The 20143-nt window shown below is 45.5% G+C and overlaps 1 protein-coding gene across 1 annotated transcript in view; it reads right to left on the bottom strand.

The window, feature by feature from the left end:
• dnai3 (dynein axonemal intermediate chain 3) overlaps positions 1–20143 on the bottom strand; it is a 117066-nt gene that overhangs the window by 22056 nt on the left and 74867 nt on the right. The window contains exons 13-15 of the mRNA XM_060829623.1: positions 19091–19156; positions 7178–7325; positions 3339–3423 (exon numbers count right to left, since the gene is read on the bottom strand). Coding sequence (XP_060685606.1) covers positions 3339–3423; positions 7178–7325; positions 19091–19156 — 299 coding nt within the window. The remainder of the gene's footprint in view (positions 1–3338; positions 3424–7177; positions 7326–19090; positions 19157–20143) is intronic.

Raw genomic sequence — 20143 nt, 5'->3', positions numbered from 1 at the left:
AGATACCTGAAGCCTTTTCCCATTTAGAAAACCATCTATACTTATGTTCTTCCTACCAAAGTACATGACCTGACACTTTCGCACATTGTATTCCATCTGCAACTTTTTTGCTCACTCTCCCAGCCTGTCCAGGTCTTTCTGCAGACTCCCACTTCCTGAACGCTACCTGTCCCTCCACTTATCAATGTTTCATCTGCAAACGTAGCAACAGTATCCTCGGTTCCTTCACCCAGATCATTAATGTATGATGTGAATAGATGTGGTCCCAACACTGACTCCTGCGGATCTCCACTAGTCACCAGCTGCCATCCTGAAAAAGATTCCTTTGTCCCCACTCTTTGCCTCCCACCAGACAGGAGAAAGTGAGGACTGCAGATGCTGGGGATCAGAGCTTAAAAATGTGTTGCTGGAAAAGCGCAGCTGCTCAGGCAGTATCAAAGGAGCAGGAGAATTGACGTTTCGGGCATGAGCCCTTCTTCAGGAATGCGGAGGGTGTGCCAAGCAGGCTAAGATAAAAGGTAGGGAGGAGGGACTTGGGGGAGGGCCGTTGGAATGCGATAGGTGGAAGGAGGTTAAGGTGAGGGTGATAGGACGGAGAAAGGGTGGGGGCGGAGAGGTTGGGAAGAAGATTGCAGGTCAAGAAGGCGGTGCTGAGTCTGAGGGTTGGGACTGAGAAAAGGTGGGGGGAGGGGAAATGAGGAAGCTGGAGAAATCTGTATTCATCCTTTGTGGTTGGAGGGTTCCTAGGCTGAAGATGAGGCGCTCTTCCTCCAGGCATCCTGTTGCCATGGTCTGGCGATGGAGGAGGCCAAGGACCTGCATGTCCTTGGCGGAGTGGGAGGGGGAGTTAAAGTGTTCAGCCACGGGGCGGTTGGGTTGGTTGGAGCGGGTGTCCCAGAGGTGTTCCCTGAAATGTTCCACAAGTAGGCGGCCTGTCTCCCCAATGTATAGGAGGCCACATCGGGTGCAGCGGATGCAGTAAATGATGTGTGTGGAGGTGCAGGTGAATTTCTGATGGATATTGAAGGATCCCTTGGGGCCTTGGAGGGAAGTAAGGGAGGAGGTGTGGGCGCAAGTTTAGCATTTCTTGCGGTTGCAGGGGAAGGTGCCGGGAGTGGAGGTTGGGTTGGTAGGGGGTGTGGACCTGACGAGGGAGTCACGGAGGGAGTGCTCTTTTCAGAACGCTGTTGGGGTGGGGAGGGAAATATATCCCTGGTGGTGGGGTCCGTTTGGAGGTTACCAGTACCATGCCTTTAACGCCATGGACAGTTATTTTATTCAGCAGCTTCCTGTCAAAGCACCTTGTCAAAGGAAATCCAAATAGATCACGTCCACTGATTCTCCTTTGTCTAACTTGCTCATTATCTCCTCAAAGGCTTCTAACAGATTTGTCAGGCATGACCTCCCTAGATGAAGCCTTGGTGATTCAGCTTTATTTTACTATGCACTTCCAAGCGCTCTGCAATCTCATCCTGAATAACGGACTCTACAATCTTACTAACAACTGAGGTCAGGCTAAATGGCCTATAATTTCCGGCCTTCTGCCCCTCCCTTCTTAAACACGGGTGATGGCACTACACTCACCTCTATACCTAACTCTCTTGAAGTTCTGGTATGCTGCTGGTGTCTTCCTAAGGCAGTATCAAAGTACAAACCCTCACAAAACTCTCAGCCAAAACTTTCTCCAATAAATAACCATTTCTGTTGATTTACACTTTGCATTTTCTCTATGTCAAATTATCTGTCTGTTTGTGCTGCAGATTCTCTCTCTCTCTTTCTCTCAGGATATCTCTTTCGGATTTCTTTCTCAGGAACTCTCTCTGTCTCAGGATTGCTCAGTTTCCTTTACTATCTTTCTGAATTCTCACCTTTCCCAGTTCGTCTGTGGGTCACCTGATTACGCTGTGGGCTCTTTCCCAGTCCTTTACTGACTCATTTAACCTCGACTTAGGAATGAGCCCCTTGAACTTGTCGGATCATTGAGCAGGAGTGTGGCCTACCCAGAAGCTCCATGTATAAATAAAACACTTGTGTGTAATCTTCAATATGCATCTTTAAGTAATTCGTTCCTTCTCTATTTTTTATATTGTTTAATGTAAGTAAAATGAATTTGTACATAATAGGGTCTTGGAACCATACAGTGCTGCCTTTTTCAGAACCCTGACCAATCACCATCTATCTGCCTGGCCTGGGAATTATGACTGAGAGTTACCTGGCCTTGCTCTGCACCAACGATGTCCCAACCAATCAACACCCTCTTCTCATGCTGTATAAATGATGTCACTCTTTGCTCATAGCTGTTTCTTGCCTTCTCATTCTGATGAATGCAACACTAAAACCTTTAGTTTCTTGCCTCCTTTTGTCAATGTTGAAACTCTGAGACACCAAGCGATTTGTTAACTTTCAAAAAACCTAAACCCACATGCAATAGGTGTTTGCAGGATGGAGTAGGCTATAAAGCCTACACAGTTATTGGTATTTTATTTCGAAGAATGACACTGAAATCCCTATAAAGTATAAAGAGGGCGGCACAGTGGCTCAGTGGTTAGCACTACTGCCTCCCAGCACTAGGATCCAAGGTTCGATTCCAGCCTAAGTCAGACTGCCTGTGTGGAATTTGCACATTCACCCCGTGTTTGCGTGGGCTTCCTCTGGGTGTCCCAAAGTCCAAAGATGCCAGGTGAATTGGCCATGTTAAATTGCCCATAGTGTTAGGTGCATGGGTCAGGGTGGGTTACTCTTCGGAGGGTCAGTGTGGACTTGCTGGGCTGAAGGGCCTGTTTCCACACTGTAGGGAATCTAATCTAATGCACTGCAGCTGAAACAAACTAACCCCTGATGAATGACCAGGATGATGGCAGCATTTGTGAGATATCCATTCTAAATGTTAGCCTTGGGGCAACTGTTTGTGTGCAGTTTACACATTCTCCTCACGTCTGCGTGGGTTTCGTTCGGGTTTCGTTCAGGTTTCTTTCTGCAGTCCACAGTACAAGTAAGGTGGATCTGCTGTGTTAAATTGCCCATGGTGTCCAGGTATGTGTAGTGTGGTGGGTTATCCATGGGAAACGCAGGGTTAGGTGTGGGTGGGATGCCCTTCAGAGGGTTGATGTGGACTCAGTAAACTGAATGGTCTGCTTCCACACTGCAGGGATTCTATTAATCTACGCATTTGCACTGAACGTGAACACTGCTATCTTCTGGTAATAACATGGGCTAGGACCAGAACGCTGATCTCCAATGAAAGATTAGTCATTTCAAAAATTCTCAGGTGGGCATCCTTCAGAGGAAACAACCAATGTCACTTGGAGATTACAAAGTGTCAGTGCGTGTGTATTTACCATAGACTCTCTCAGAGTATTTCTCCTTCATGCTAATTTTCATAGGGCTGTAATCTCCAGCAGTTGAAATCTTAGGTAACAACACCTGTTCAGGAACAAAAACAGAAATTGCTGGAAAAGCTCAGCAGGTCTGGCAGCATCTGTGAAGAGAAAACAGAGTTAACATCTCGGGTCGAGTGACCCTTCCTGTTTCCACATAGTAGGGAGGGATTCTACCATTCTATCATTCCCATTCTCAGAACATAGTAAAACCTATTCAGGGTTTGGAAGATAAAGATTTATTCATTAAACCATGGAATGAAAAGCCAAATCAACTCATCGTACCTGCACCAATTCAAAAGGTACAGCTATCCAAAATTAACACCATTTCCCTATAAATGATTCTGATTCTGATTCTGTTTTGGATTTAATGTGATTTGATTTATTACTGTCACGTGTACAGAGGTAGAGTGATAAGCGTTGTCTTACTGGCTTTACAAGCAAATTGCACTCTACAAGTTCACCAGGGTAACAGAACAGAGTGGAGGATGCAGTGTCACAGCTGCAGAGACAGATCAACATTAAAGAGGTCCATTCAAAAGTCTGATAACAGCAGGGAGGGAGCTGTTATAGAATCTATTCATACATTAAGTTATTGTTCCATCTCCCTTTCAGGCAATACATTCTAGATCACAACAAGACACTGTCTTTAAAGAAAAGAAAATCTCATTTGCTACCTTCAGTTCTTTAGCCAATTGTCTTAAATCTGTCTCCTCTGTTTTGTCACATGACTCAGTAGGTTGTAACTGCTACAGGTAAATTTATCCTTGTTGATTGGATTTTCACCGAGAGCCCCAGCTTCAAGGTTGATTCAACGTAATGTCTGCAGCAAATTAAGGGAGGTGACGGCCGAGTGGTATTATTGCTGGACTGTTAATCCAGGAACGTTCTGGGGACCTGGGTTCAAATCCTGCCATGGCAGATGGTGGAATTTGACATAAAATTAACAGGAATCCATTACTAATTGTCAGGAGGAAAACCCATCCTCTGCCAAGTGTCTGGAAAAACTCATCTGGTTTACTCATGCCCTTTAGGGAAGGAAACTGCCATCCTTACCTGGTCTGGCCTACATGTGACTCCAGACCCACATGTGGTCAACTGCCTTCTGGGTAATTAGGGTTGGGCAGTAAATGTTGACCTGGCTAGTGATGCTCTCATTCAGTAAAGGAACTTTAATAAACTCTTAATCTGAGAGAGATGAAGCTGACACTAATTTGGAATTAAATTGGTATTCTCTCTCCGAGAAAGGAAGGCGTGAGTGGTAACATGCTACATCGGAGTTGCTATTTTCCAAGTAGGGTGTAAGACAGCCCCTTGGATAAAGTGACAGAAGCATTATTATGTATCAAAGTGTGGAGCACGTGTGAGAATAATCGACCATAAAGTATGGAGAAAGTGTGGCTGGACTCCAGGTTTACTGCTGAAACGACCCAGGAACATTTACACACTGAACTACACATAATGGCTGATAAAACATTAAACTCCAATCTACCCTCCATGGGTTGGAGTTTACAACAGCCCCTCCCAACTCTGTTTCTGAAATGTTTGAAGATAGGACTGGAGCAAGGAGAGCTGCTTGTAAAAGGTAGACCATTACCTCTCCAGCCATCCCCAGTCTATCTCCCATATAACACAGGGTAGTGGATGATTAATGAGACACCCATCGAGGGGATGAGCATGGCAAGGCAAGCATCCTGCACGGGCAGCTTTTGGTCACAAAAAGGATATTTCCTTTGGGGAGAGAGGGGGTTAGTCCTCTCCAAGACCGTACACACCTCCTTTAACTCCTGTTCCCTCCCAACCCCTCATTTTCTCTGCTGCCCTCGCTGAGGACTCCTGGTCAGGACTCTCCTTTATCCCTGGATTTAACTTTAAGTCTGGTTTCCATCGGCCTTCCACCTCGGGAGCTGCTGGCCACTCTGGCAGTAACTGTGTTTCAGTCCTGCTGATGCCAGATCACAGAGCAACCGGACAGTCTGAGTGTTGGACACAGTGAGGAGTCCCGCTCTGAAATAATCAGGGCCACTCCGAGTGTGCTTGGACTGCCTGAAAACAGGCTTTTAGACAGTGGCTGACAAGTGGTGGGCTTCTCAGTTGGAAGGGTAAGGAACATGATGCCTCCATCAAAACTCCACTCCAAAAAAGGAGAGAAAAAACTTTTCATTCTGCAACCTCAGTGTAGTCTCTGAAATGCAGACATGATTGTAAAGTCAGAAATGAAATAGCCAATTGGCACACAGCGACATCACATCAAAGAGTAGTGTGATCATATTTTAAACATGCACTTGTTGGGCGTGGGCATCGCAGGCTGGGCTGGCACTAATTGCCCATCCCTAATTGCCCCTTGAGAAGGTGATGGTGAGCTGCCTTCTTGAACCTCTGCCAGAGGTTGACTCGCAACGCCCTGAGGGAGCGAATTCCAGCATTTTGACCCAGCGACAGTGAAGGAATGGTGATACATTTCCAAGTCAGGATGGTGAGGAAAACTTGAGATGGCAATGTTCCCATGTATCTGCCCTTTGTCCTCCTAGAAAAATGCGACTGTGGGTTTAGCTGAGGATTTCGGTGAATTTCTGCAGTGCATCTTGTGACTAGTTTGTTTGCTCTAGTGATGTTGATTGGAGGATAAATAATGCCCAAGTAATCAGGGCAAGCTTCCTCCAAATATGAACATGTGACATTTCATGCCAACTTGATTGGGCACAGAGTGCCATTGTTTGATATTTCAACTGGGATCGGACTCCTCTCTGAGGGAGCTTGATGCCCATGCTCTGGCACTGATGCTAAGCCTAGATTTTGTTGTCTTGAACCTGCTTTCTCCTGACTTACAGATGCAAGTGCTGCCCCCTCAGCTACGATGGTAAGGAACATAGGAATTATAGCTCAGCATTGAAGTCACTCAACAATTACTCCAGATACTGGGGACTTGGGTTTGAATCACATCACGGCAGCTGCCAGCACTGAAATTCAATAAGTAAATTTCTCTTTATTATTCATTCCCAGGCCGAGGTATCACGGACTTGGCCAGAGTTTATTGTCCATCCCTAAGATTAGAGTCAACCACATTGCCGTGGGTCTGGAGTCACACCAGACAAGGATGGCAGATTCCATCCCTAAAGGGCATTAGTGAATCAGATGGGATTTTCCAACAATCGATTCATAGTCATCATCACCCTTCATTCCAGGTATTTATTGAAGCCAAATTCCACCATTTGCCATGGCAGGATTCAAACCCAGAACATCACCCGGGTCTCTGGATCAACAGTCCAGTGTTAATATCACTAGCCCATTGCTTGGATTTGAAAGTTAGTCTTAGTTATGTTGACCAAGGCAGCCATCTTCAATTCTGAAAATGTGTTGCTGGAAAAGCACAGCAGGTCAGGCAGCATCCAAGGAATAGGAGATTCGACATTTTGGGCATAACGTCGAATTTCCTGTTCCTTGGATGCTGCCTGACCTGCTGCGCTTTTCCAGCAACACATTTTCAGCTCTGATCTCCAGCATCTGCAGTCCTCACTTTCTCCTCGAAGAGCCATCTTCAATTGTGAGTAAGAACCCACTTGGTTCACTAATACCCCTCAGGGAGGGAATTCTGGCAGGTAGGTGACTCCAGAGCAACTCTATAATCACTCCTGAAATGGCCAAGTCAGCCACTCAGTTCAAGGGAAATTAGGGATGGACAACAAATACTGGCCATTCCCAGCAAGGTCCAGGTCCAATGAAATTTGTTTAAAAATCAACCAATCTCTAACTCAGTCCCAGTGACGTTGAAATTTTCAAATTACAAAGATTGACATTACCTTGTGCATTGGTTTCCAATAGAGATCGATATGTTTAAAAGTGTTGGGCACTCCTTCAGGGTTTTGGAGTTCCTTCTCCATTTTCTGTTTCTCCTGTCTGGTCAGGACGGTGGCTTTGGGTTTTCGAATATCCCAGAACAGAATTGAACTGCAGAAATAGGATGGCATCAACATTGCTCCTCGTGGTTACATTGACCTGCAGAGGGAGGGAGGGATGATGGTGGGGAGGATAGTGGTGCAGTGGTAATGTCACTGCCCTGGTATGCCTGAGATCCAAGCTAGTGCTGTGGGGGAGTTTGGGTTCAAATCCCAACATGAGGAGTTGCTGGAAATTTGAATTAACTAAATAAACTTCAGTGATAGTGACCGAAAATCATCAATTGTTTGTAAGCACTCACGTGGTTCGCCAATCCATTTCAGGGAAGGAAACGAGCCTTCATGCCCTCCATGTGACTCCAGACTCTCAGCAACGTGACTGACCCACAATGACCATCAAGCAAGCCACTCAGACCAAAGGGAGGGAAAGAAATGCCAGACTGGCCAAAGAAAAGGTCTTCCTGGGTCAGGCCAATGGGACGTTGACCTAAGCTGCAGGGTTTGTGAGGATGAATTGAGAAGCCTGATTGCTAACGTTTAGAGGACTAAGAGGTGATCTCATTCCAATGAGGCTTGTTGGGCTGTTTCCACTGACTGGATAGTCTACAGCATTGAGGTGTGCTTTCAGGACAAGGAGTTATCTTCTTCAGATTCAGATGAGAAAATATTTTTGTTTAGTTTTCCATCAACCTGTTCATAGATGTTATTACACACCTTTGGAGCAGGTGGGACTTAATTTGGACCTCCTGGTCCATGTGCAAGGACACTACCACTTGTGCCATAAGAGGGTCCAAAGGCCTGCCCAACACCTCATACTCCCAGGCAGTCTCCCATCCAAATACTAACCAGGCCTGAGTCTGCTGAGATGTGAGAATGCCTGAAATATTTATTCGCTTGAAGAAATGTGAATCTTCAGAATTCGATCAACAATTGTTTTCAAGAGTAAACTGATATAATTTTGGGTTCCAATGGGAAAGGGAGGGGGAAATTAGAATCATATAATTTTACAGGATAGAAGGAGGCAATTGTTTCTGTAACTGGATCCCGAAAAAGCTACCCAGTTAATTCCACTCTCCAGCCCTGTCTCCCTAGCCCTCAATAGACTCATTGAGTCATATAACATGGAAATAGACCTTTCAGTCCAACCAGTCCGTGCTAACCATATTCACAAACTAAACCAGTCCCACCAGTCTACACTTGGCCTATACCCCTCCAACCTTTCCTATTCATTTATTTATACAAACGTCTTTTAAATGTTGTAACTGTACCTGCATCCACCACTTCCTCTAGCAGTTCATTTCACACTCTCTGTGAAAACGATACCCCTTGTGTTCCTTTTAAATCTTTCTCCTCTCACCCTAAAATATGCTCTCCAGTTTTGAACTCGCCCACCTTAGAGAAAAGACCCTGAACATTCACCTTATCCATGCCCTTCGTGATTGTATAAACCTCAATAAGGTCACCCCTGCAACCTCCCTATGCTCCAGTGAAAAAAGTCCCAGCCTATCCAGTCTCCTTTTGTATCTCAAACCCTCCAATTCTGGCAACATCCCAGTGAATCTTTTCTGAATCCTCTCCAGTTTAATAATAGTCTTCCTATAAGAGGGTGACCAGAACTGAACACAGAAAACATCTCACCAACCTCAACATGACATCCCAACTCCTGTATTTAAAGGTCTGAGTAATAAAGGCAAGCATGCAAGGCACTTTCTTAACCACCCTGTCAACCTATGACACAAATTTCTAAGAATTATATACCTGAAATCCTAGCCCTGTCTGTTCCACAACACTACCCAGGGCCCGACTCTTAAGTGCATAAGTCCTGCCCTTGTTGTATTACCAAAATGGAATTCCAAAATCCAAATGAATTGCTTTCGAATATATAGCCACCATTTTTTTGAAACGTCCTGTAGAATCTGCCTCCCCCACTCTCCCAGGCAGCACATTCCAAATCCCAACAACTCTCTGAGTAAAAAGGTCTCTCCTGATCTCACTGCCAACTCTCTTGCTGACAATCTTGAAATAGTGATCCCTAGTTACTGACATATCAACTTGTGGAAACAGAATATCCTTCTTTACCATTAACATTCTTCAAACGATGATACAAGTTAGACTGCTCAGAATTCAGCTATCCCATTAGAGTTCTCAAGAGAGCAGAATTTGCCAATCCATTATTTCATTATTAAAATAAATCCCATTGGCTTTGAAATTCAGTTGGCACACTCAGTTTAGATTGTAAACATCCTGCGGACTCTGCAGAATGGTGAGCAGGAAGCATGTGTGCTTACTCCTGTCTGGGAGTCTGCTCCCTATTGTGCTGAAGATTGTAGACTTCAATGGTGTTAGCACCTTGCATCAGAGCCAATCAAAAGATGGAAGTGTCTTTTAATTCACTCATGGGATTTGGCCATTGCTGATAAGGCCTACCCTAACTGTGTTTTGAACTGAGAGAGCGTAGATTAGAATCCCTACAGTGTGGAAACAAGCCCTTCAGCCCAACAAGTCCACACCGACCCTCCGAAGAGTATCCCACCCAGACACATTTCCCTCTGACTAATGTACCTAACACTATGGGCAATTTAGCATGGCCAATTCACCTGACCTGCACATCTTTAGACTGTGGGGGGAAACCAGAGTACCCAGAGACACGCAGACATGGGGAGAATGTGCAAACTCCACACAGACAGTCACCTGAGGCTGGAATTGAACCCGGGACCCTAGTGCTGTGAGGCAGCAGTGCGAACCACTGAGCCACCGTGCCGCACATCGCTGCTGGGCTATTTTAGAGGGCAGTTAAGATCAACCATATTTCAGTCGATCCATACTCACTTGTAGACCAGACTGGGTAAGCGTAGCAGATTTTGGAGGTTTGGATTAGGAATTGGCTGGCTGGAAGAAGACAGAGGGTAGTAGTTGATGGTAAAGGTTCATCTTGGAGTGCAGTTACTAGCGGTGTTCCGCAAGGATCTGTTTTGGGACCATTGCTGTTTGTCATTTTTATAAATGACCTGGAGGCGAGGCTAGTAGGTTGGGTGAGCAAGTTTGCGGATGATACGAAAATCGGTGGAGTTGTTGACAGTGAGGAAGGATGTGGCAGGTTACAGCAGGATATAGGTAAGCTGCAGAGCTGGGCAGAAAGGTGGCAAATGGAGTTCAATGTAGGTAAGTGTGAAATGATTCACTTTGGTAAGAGTAACAAGAAGATGGGGTACTGGGCTAATGGTCGGATACTTGGTAGTGTGGATGAGCAGAGGGATCTTGGTGTCCATGTACACAGATCTCTGAAAGTTGCCACCCAGGTAAATAGTGCTGTGAAGAAGGCATATGGTGTACTGGCTTTTATTGGTAGAGGAATTGAGTTCCGGAGTCCTGAGGTCATGTTGCAGTTGTATAAGACTCTGGTGCGGCCTCATCTGGAGTATTGTGTGCAGTTTTGGTTGCCATACTATAGGAAGGATGTGGAGGCACTGGAACGGGTGCAGAGGAGCTTTACCAGGATGTTGCCTGGTATGGTAGGAAGATCGTATGAGGAAAGGCTGAGGCACTTGGGGCTGTTTTCATTGGAGAAAAGAAGGTTTGGGGTGACTTGCTAGAGGTGTACAAGATGATTAGGGGTTTAGATAGGGTTGACCATGAGAACCTTTTTCCACGTATGGAGTCAGATATTACAAGGGGGCATAGCTTTAAATTAAGGGGTGGTAGGTATAGGACAGATGTTAGGGGTAGATTCTTTACTCAGCGAGTTGTGAGTTCATGGAATGCCCTGCCAGTAACAGTGGTGGACTCTCCCTCTTTATGGGCATTTAAACGGGCATTGGATAGGCATATGGAGGATACTGGGGTAGTGTAGGTTAGGTAGGCTTGGATCGGCGCAACATCGAGGGCCAAAGGACCTGTACTGCGCTGTATTTTTCTATGTTCTATGTTCTATGTTCAGATGGGTTATTAATAAACAGCAATGGTTGGGTGGACATTGGGAATCAGTTTAGCTCTGTTGGCTGGATGGTTGGGTTGCAGTGCAGCGTGGGTTCAAGTCCTGAGGTTACCGTGAAGGACTTTCCTTCTCAATCTCTCACCTCACCTGAGACATGTTTACAGTTCGGCTAAGGCACCACCAGCTGTCTCTCAATCTAACAAGAGAGCTGCCATATGATCTGCTAAGATTATAATAACATCTACATTGTCATCATGAGACCAGCTTTTAATTCCAGATATTTATTGTAATCAAATTTCACCATGGTGGGATTATGAACTCAGGTCCCCAAAACATTACCTGGGTCAACAGTCCAGTGATAATACCACTATGCCTTCGCCTCCCTCCCAGTGAATTGGAGCATTGATATGCAATGAGCCATTCTCACTGTGCAAACGTTCCAGCCCCTTTTCTGCAATTTTTTTTCTAATTGTGGTTAACTGCAGGACTTATACTTTACCACAAACTTCTTCAGGGGCAATTAGGGATGGGCGGTAAATGCTGACCCCACCAGCAATATCCATATCCCATGAATGAAGGAAGAAAACAAAATGCTGCTGATTCACAGCACAAAGTGTGTAAAACAAGCAGGAACCCCCCCCCCCCGACCTGATCTCTAAATTGAGGCAGAAGGAGGAGGATTCGCTTTCCAATATCACAGAGTGAGAATGCATTCCCCTTCACTCCATGGGTTGGCTGGGTTTACAGAGTGCCACATTTTGGGGGAGGTAGAGGGAACTCATCTGCAATGACCTGAGACAATTGTCCCTGGAACCTGTTAATTGTGTTGTGTTGAGATTTACATCACATACGTCCATTACATATTGAAATAGAATTAGGCCATTCAGCCCACTGAATCTGGTCTGCCATTTAATTATGGTTGACATGTTTCTCAACCTTTCTCTCCTGCCTTCTCCCTGAATCCTCAATCCCCTTACTAGTCAAGAAACTATCTATCTCCGTCGTAAACACAGTCAATGACTTGGTCTCCACAGCTCTCCACGTTCCACAGCTTCGAGACTCTCTGCCTGAAGAAATTCTTCCTCATCTCAGTTTTGAAGGTCATCCCTTCATGCTGAGGCTGTGCCCCTAGGTTCTGGTCTCTCTTACTATTGGAAACATCTTCTCCATGTCCACTCTATTCAGGTCCCTCAGTATTCTGTAAGTGTCAAACAGATTCCCCTCATCCTTCTAAACTCCATCACGTATTGACCCAGAGTCCTCAACCGCTCCTCATATGACAAGCCCTTCATCCCCGGGATCATTCTTGTAAACCTCCTCTGGACCCCTCCAACAACAGCACATCCTTCCTCAGATACAGGGCCCAAAACTGCTCACAATATTCCAAGTGCAGTCTGATCAGAGCCTTATACAGCCTCAACGGTACATCCCTGCTCTTGTAATCTAACCCTCTTGAAATGATCGTCAACACTGTATTTGCCTTCCCACTGCCAACTGAACCTGCAAGTTAACTTTAAGAGACTCCTGAACTCAGACTCCCAAGACCATGTGTGTTTCACAATTCTGAAGCCTTTCCCTGTTTTGAAAATAGTTTATATCTCTATTCTTCTTACTGACATGTATAACCTCACACTTTCCTATAATTTTACTCCAACTGCCACTTCTTTGCCCACCTTAATGCTTAATTGTAATGGACTCTAAAATCTTACCAATGACCGAGGTCAGGCTGTAACATCTGTTGTTAGCCTCCATCCATTTTTAAACAACAATGTTACATTAGCCATTTTTCAGTCTTCTGGGACCCTCCCTGACTCCATTCGTTCCTAAAAGATCACAACCAATGGTGCTACATTCTCATTAGCTATCTCCTTCATGCCCTGCGGATTAGTCCATCTGGTCCAGGTGATTTATCTATCTTCAGACCTTTTAGCCTCTCCAGCACCTTCTCCTTAGTGATGGTCACTGCAGTCACTCCTGCCCCTTGACTCTCTTGAAGGTCCAGTTTGCCGCTGGTGTCTTTCACTGTGAAAACTGATGCAAATTGCTTATTCAGTATCTACCATTTCTTTGATGCCTATTAGTATTTCTCCAGCCTCATTTTCGGTGTTGCGATGTTCACTCTCGCCTCTGTCTTACTTGTTAGATATCTCTAAAAACACTTGCAATCTTCTTTTCTATCATTAGCTAGATTACCCTCACATTTCATCCTCTGCTGGTTTTTAAAGGCTTCCCAGTCCTCTGGCTTCCCATTAATCATCACCAAATTGTATGCTTTTTATTTTAGGTTAGATTACTTACAGTGTGGAAACAGGCCCTCCGGCCCATCAAGTCTGCACCGACCCACCCAGACCCATTCCCCTGCATTTACCCCTGCACCTAACACTACGGGGCATGGCCAATTCACCTAACCTGCACATTTTTGGACTATTTTGCTTTTAAAGAGTCATAGAGATGTACAGCACAGAATCAGACCCTTCGATTCAACTCGTCCATGCTGGCAAGATAGCTGAAAAAAATCTGATCCCATTTCCCTGTCTTTGGCCCATATCCCTCTAAAACCTACCTATTCACATATGCATCTGGATGCCTCTTAAATGCTGCAATTATACCAGCCTCCATCACTTCCTTCAGCAGCTCATTCCATACACGCATCACCCCCTGCATGAAAAAGTTGCCCCTTAGGTCCCTTTATAATCTTTCCCTTCTCATCTTAAACTTATGTCCTCTAGTTTTGGACTTCCCTACTCTGGGAAATGACCTTGTCTATTTACCTTATCCATGTCCCTCATGATTTTATAAACCTCTATAAGGTCAGCCCTCAGCCTCCGATACTCCAGGGAAAACAGCCCCAGCCTGTTCAGCCTCTCCCTATAGCTCAAATCCTCCAACCCTGGCAACATCCTTGTACCTATTTTCTGCACCCTTTCAAGTTTCACAACATCCTTCCTGTAGGAGGGAGACTAGAATTGTACAAGGGATCCTGAGGGACAGGATTTACATGTACTGTATTTGGAAACACAAGGACTGATTAAAGATAGGCAATATGGCTTAGTTCCTGGGAAATCATATCTCACGAAATTGATTGAGTTTTTGAAGAGACAATAAAGAGGTTTGATGAGGACAGAACGGTAGATATGATCTATATGGACTTCAGGGATGAGAAAGGACTGCAGATGCTGGAGATCAGAGTCAAGAGTGTGGTGCTGGAAAAGCACAGCTGGTCAGGCAGCCTCTGGAATGATGAAGGGCTTATGCCTGAAACGTTGACTCTCCTGCTCCTCGGATGCTTCCTGACTTGCTGTGCTTTTCCAGCAACACACTTTCAACTCTATATGGATATGAGGTTATGCTGCAGCTGTACAAAACTCTGGTGCGGCCGCACTTGGAGTATTGTGTACAGTTCTGGTCACCGCATTATAAGAAGGATGTGGAAGCTTTGGAAAGGGTGCAAAGGAGATTTACTAGGATGTTCCCTGGTATGGAGGGAAGGTCTTACAAGGAAAGGCTGAGGGACTTGAGGCTGTTTTCGTTAGAGAGAAGAAGGTTGAGAGGTGACTTAATAGAGACATATAAGATAATCAGAGGGTTAGATAGGGTGGACTGGGAGAGCCTTTTCCAAGTATGGTGATGGCGAGCACGAGGGGGCATAGCTTTAAATTGAGGGGTGATAGATATAGGAAAGGTGTCAGAGGTAGTTTCTTTACTCAGAGAGCAGTAAGAGTATGGCATGCTTTGCCTGCAACGGAAATAGATTCACCAACTTTAAGTACATTTAAGTCATCATTGGACAAGCATATGGACGTACATGGAATAGTGTAGGTTAGATGGGCTTCAGATTGGTATGACAGGTCAGCACAACATCAAGGGCCGAAGGGCCTGTACTGCGCTGTAATGTTCTATGTTCAGTAAGGCATTCAACAAGCTTCCTCATGAGAGACTGGTTAGCAAGGTTAGATCACTTGAAATATAGACAGAACCAGCCATTTGGATACAGAACTGGCTGGAAGGTGGAAGACATAGGATCATGTTGGAGAGTTGCTTTTCAACTGAAGGCTTGTGACCAGCAGTGTGCTACAGGGATCTGTGCTTGTCCACTATGTTTTGTCCTTTATATCTTAGAATAATAGAATCCCTAGAAAATATTTGGATGTGAACGGAGGAGGTATAGTGAATAAGTTTACAGATGACACCAACATTGGAGGCGTAGTGGACAGCAAAGAAGATTACCTCAGAATATAACAGGACCTTGATCAGATGGGCCAATAGGCCGAGGAATAGCGGATGGAGTTTAATTTAGATAAATGTGAGGTGCTGCATTTTGGAAAGGCACATCAGGGCAGGACTTATACACTTAATGATATGGTCTTGGGGAGTGTTGTTGAACAAAGAGACCTTGGAGTGCAGGTTCATAGTCCCTTGAAAGTGGAATTGCAGGTAGAAAGGATAGTGAGGAAGGTGTTTGGCATGCTTTCCTTTGTTGGTCAGTGCATTGAGTATTGGAGTTGGGAGGTCATGTTGCAGCTGTATTCCAATAGAGGCTCAACCAATATCCTATACAGCTGTGGGTCCACATATAGGCAGCCTTACTGATCTTTAAGGGGCCCCATTTTCTCCCTTGTTACTCTTTTGTCCCTAATGTTCTTTTATGCTGTCCCTGACTTCCCTTGTCAGCTATGGCTACCTCGTCACCCCCTCAGTACGTTTCTTCTTCCTCAGGATGAATTTTCACTCTATCCATATCATTCACAATCTTATAAACTTCTATCAGGTCGCCCTTCAACCTTCTGCATTCCAGTGAAAACAAACCCAATCTATCCAACCTTCCTTCATAGTAAAAATCCCCCATATTAGGCAACATCCTGGTAAACCTTTTCTGTACCCTCTCCAAAGTATCCACATCCTTCTGGTAGTGTTGTAACCAGAAATGTGTGCAATATTCCAAGTGTGGCTTAACTAAAGTTCTATAAAGCTACAGCATAACTTGTCTATCCTTATACTCAGTGCCCCTTCCAATGAAGGTAAGCATGGCATCAGCCTTTTTTACTCTCTTATCTACCTACGCTGCCACCTTCAGTGATCAATGGACCTGCACACTCATTTGGACGGATGTGGGTACTGCAGATGCTGGGGATTAGAGTCAAGATTAGAGTGGTGCTGGAAAAGCACAGCAGGTCAGGCAGCATCCGAGGAGCAGGAAAATCGACATTTTGGGCAAAAGCCGATCATCAGGAATGAGGCTGGAAGTCTCCGGGGTGGAGAGATAAACGGGAGGGGGGTGGGGACGGGGAGAAGGTAGCTAAGAGTACAATAGGTGGATGAAGGTGGGGGTAAAAGTGATAGGTCGGAGAGGAGGGTGGAGCGGATAGATGGGAAGGAAGATTGACAGGTGGGACAGGTCATGAGGACGTTGGAAGGTTGGAACTGGGGTAAGGTGGGGGGGAGGGGAAGTGAGGGAACTGGTGAAGTCCACATTGATGCTCTGGGGTTAAGGGGTCCTGAGGTGGAAAATGAGGTGTTCTTTCTCCAGGCATCGGGTGGTGAGGGAGTGGCGATGGAGGAGCCCAGGATCTGTATGTCAGCAGAGTGGGAGGGGGAGTTGAAATGTTCGGCCAAGGGGCAGTCTACCAATAGAGAGGACTGTATTGGGAGCAATAGATACAATAAAAGACATGTGTGGAAGTGCAGGTGAACCTTTGATGGATGTGGAAGGCTCCTTTGGGGCCTCAGATGGAGGTGAGGGAGGAGGTGTGGGCACAGGTTTTGCAATTCCTGCGGTGGCAGGGGAAGGTGCCAGGTGGGGAGGGTGGGTGTTGGGAGGGGGCGGGGGGTTGACCTGACAAGGGAGTGATGGAGGGAACCGTCTTTGCAGAAAGCGAATGGGGTGGGAAGGGAAATATATCCCTGGTGGTGGGGGTCTGTTTGTAGGTGGCGGAAATGTGGGTGGACGATGTGATTTCTGTGGAGGTTGGTGGGGCACCACTGCATATCAATACTCCTAACAATTCTGCCAATCACAGTATAATGTCCACCTGTACTTGACCTTCCAAACTTCATTACCTCACATTTGTCTGGATTAAACTCCATCTGTCATTTTTCTGCCCGTGCCTCCAACTGATCTATATCCTGCTGTACCCTCTGACAATGCATCTCACTATCCACAACTCCACCAATCTTTGTATAGTCCACAAAGTTATTAAGTAAACCAGCCAAGTTTTCCTCTAAACCATTAACATAGATTGTGAACAGCAGAGGTCCCAGTACTGATCCCAGTCGAACACCATTAGTCACAGCCCTCCGTTCCGAAAAGCATCTTTTCACTGCTACCCTCTCTCTCCTGTGACTAAGCCAGTTCTGTAACCATCTTGCCAGCTCACCCTGATACCATGTGTCTTCACCTTTTGTCCTGGTCTGCCATGAGGAACCTTGCCAAAGCCTTTACTGAGGACAACATCAACCACTTTTCTCTCATCAATCATCTTCGTCACATCCGCAAAAAACTCCACCAAGTTAGTGAGGCACGACCTCCCTGGAACAAAACCATGCTGTCTATTGTTAATAAGTCCATTTACTTCTAAATACATATAGATCTTGTCCCTGAGAATCTTTTCCAATAATTTCCCTACCACCGACATGAGGTTCACAGACCTGTAACTTCCAGGATTATCCCTGCTACCCTTCTTAAACAATAGGACAACTTTAGCTATTCTCTGGAACCTCACTTGTGGCCATAGAGGATATAAAGATGTCTGTCAATGCTCCTGTTATTTATACTCTTGCTCCCTCAATATTCTGGGATAGATCCTCTCAGGACTTGGGAACTTTTCTACCTTAATACATTTTAAGACACACAAAATGCATCATACTTTCCACTCTATCCATATCATTCACAATCTTATAAACTTCTATCAGGTGTCCCTCAACCTCTTGCGTTCCAGTGAAAACAAACCCATTCTATCCAACCTTCCATCATAGCTAAAATCCCCCAGACCAGTCAACATCCTGGTAAACTTTATCTGTACCCTCTCCAAAACCTCTTTCTTTTAATAACAACTTGGCTTAGGAACGTGATACTCCCTTCCGTGAGATCATCCTCCACCAATTCCTTCTCTTCAGTGATATTCCTTTAGGATCTCCCCTCCCTCTCTGGCTCCACACATAGATTCCCTCCTTTGTCCCTGAGTGGGTCAACACTTTTCCTGGCTACCCTATTACTTTCTACAGATTTATAAAAAGCCTCGGGATTATCTTTAATCCTGTTTGCTAATGACTTTTCATGACCCCTTTTACCCTTTTAATTTCTTGTTTAGGTTATTTCCTACTTTTCTTATATACTTCAAGGGCATCATCAGTTCCCATCCTCCTCGACTTTAAGTATGCTTCCCTTTTCTTTCTGACTAAGGTCATAACATTCCTGGTCATTCAAGGTTCATGTAACTTGCAACATCTATCCTTCATTCTGGCAGGAATGTGCTGCTACTGAACACTTATCAACGGCCATTTGAAATACTCCCACATGATCAAAGTGGGTTAACCCTCAAACAGCTGCATCCAATCAAAATTCTCCAGTTCCTGTCTAATATTCTTGTAGATCGCCTTCCCCCAATTTAACACCTTCCCCCGAGGACTTGCTGTTATCCTTATCCATGAGTATCTTAAAGGTCACAGTATTATGGTCATTACTCCTGAAACTCTCCTCCACTGAAACTTCACTCACCTGGCCAGGTTCATTTCCCCCAACCAGGTCCAGTATAAACCCTTCCCTGGAACTTGCAGGGGGTGGTGTTCCCACATACCTGCTGCCCTGATCCTTCTAGAAACGTAGCAATGATAACTTGCAAATGGACAATAGACTATGTACAACGATTAAGTATGAAAGTATTTACCAATCAGGAGAGCATGTGATAAGTTGGACACACATCCCTTCTGAATTTGTACATGGGACGCCCAATCTTGTGATCTTGAAAAAGAACAACAATTTTTTTATCAGCAACGTGATGTAGTCTTACAACAGTGTTACAACCATTACTTGCATTTATGTAGCACCTTAAATATAGAAGAACATTTAAAGGCATTTTGTGGCCCTTTTTGAGCTCCTTAACTCGCTCTTAAAGTGCCCACTCACTCTGAGCTAACCTGGACTCTCACAGCACCCCTGACTTCCATTGCCTTTCCTTGCCATTTAAGGCAGGCATAAGGCCAGAAGGCTTGTCTTAGCTATCAGCAGTTCTCAGTCAAGTCAAGGGAGATGGTCTTCATTCAGGATGTCCCAGCACAGTAAGGGAGGCAAGGGCACCTTCTGATATCTCTCCCAGGGCTCCGATGTGGTCAGTCAGCCACTCAGCAGTCAGGACTCGGATCCTCCCCTCACAGAGAGTGAGGTGCTGAACATTGGGCAGCCCACCACCTGTCCTGAGTCCGTCTGCCCTATTGTGGGCTGTTTTCCTGCTGGAATGAGAGAAGCTGGGTATTACAGGGAGTGAAAGTGAGTGGCACAGCAGCTACCGTCATCCACAGGCCTCAGTCAAGTTGAGGAAGTTCGCTTTCACTCAGAGGGTCCAGCAGTAAGGCAGGGGCATCCTCCAAGACCTGTCCAGAGGCTCTGTCACTGTCAGGCAGTCCCACAGGGTGGTCAGAGTCAGGATCCTCTCCACATAATGGGTAAGGAACTGAATGTCAGGAAGGCATCTGCCCATCTTGCCTCATTCTGCCCCATTGGGGGAATTATTTCCTCCTGGAATGAGAGAGAGAGGCAAGTATTACAGGGGATGAAAGTGGGTGGCACAGCTGCTACTCTTGGTGCAGGGGGAGTGCCCCAAGAGAGATAATGGGCAGCACAGAGGGCATACAGGGTTAGTGGTATCGGGGATTTGGGGTGGGTGATGGTGAGTGAGGGAGAATGTTGCAAGCGATCATGAGGATGAACCTTGGTAGGAAGT

Source organism: Hemiscyllium ocellatum, chromosome 9, assembly GCF_020745735.1.
Source record: "Hemiscyllium ocellatum isolate sHemOce1 chromosome 9, sHemOce1.pat.X.cur, whole genome shotgun sequence".
Taxonomy (NCBI): Eukaryota; Metazoa; Chordata; class Chondrichthyes; order Orectolobiformes; family Hemiscylliidae; genus Hemiscyllium; species Hemiscyllium ocellatum.
This window is presented reverse-complemented; position numbering and strand designations above follow the sequence as displayed.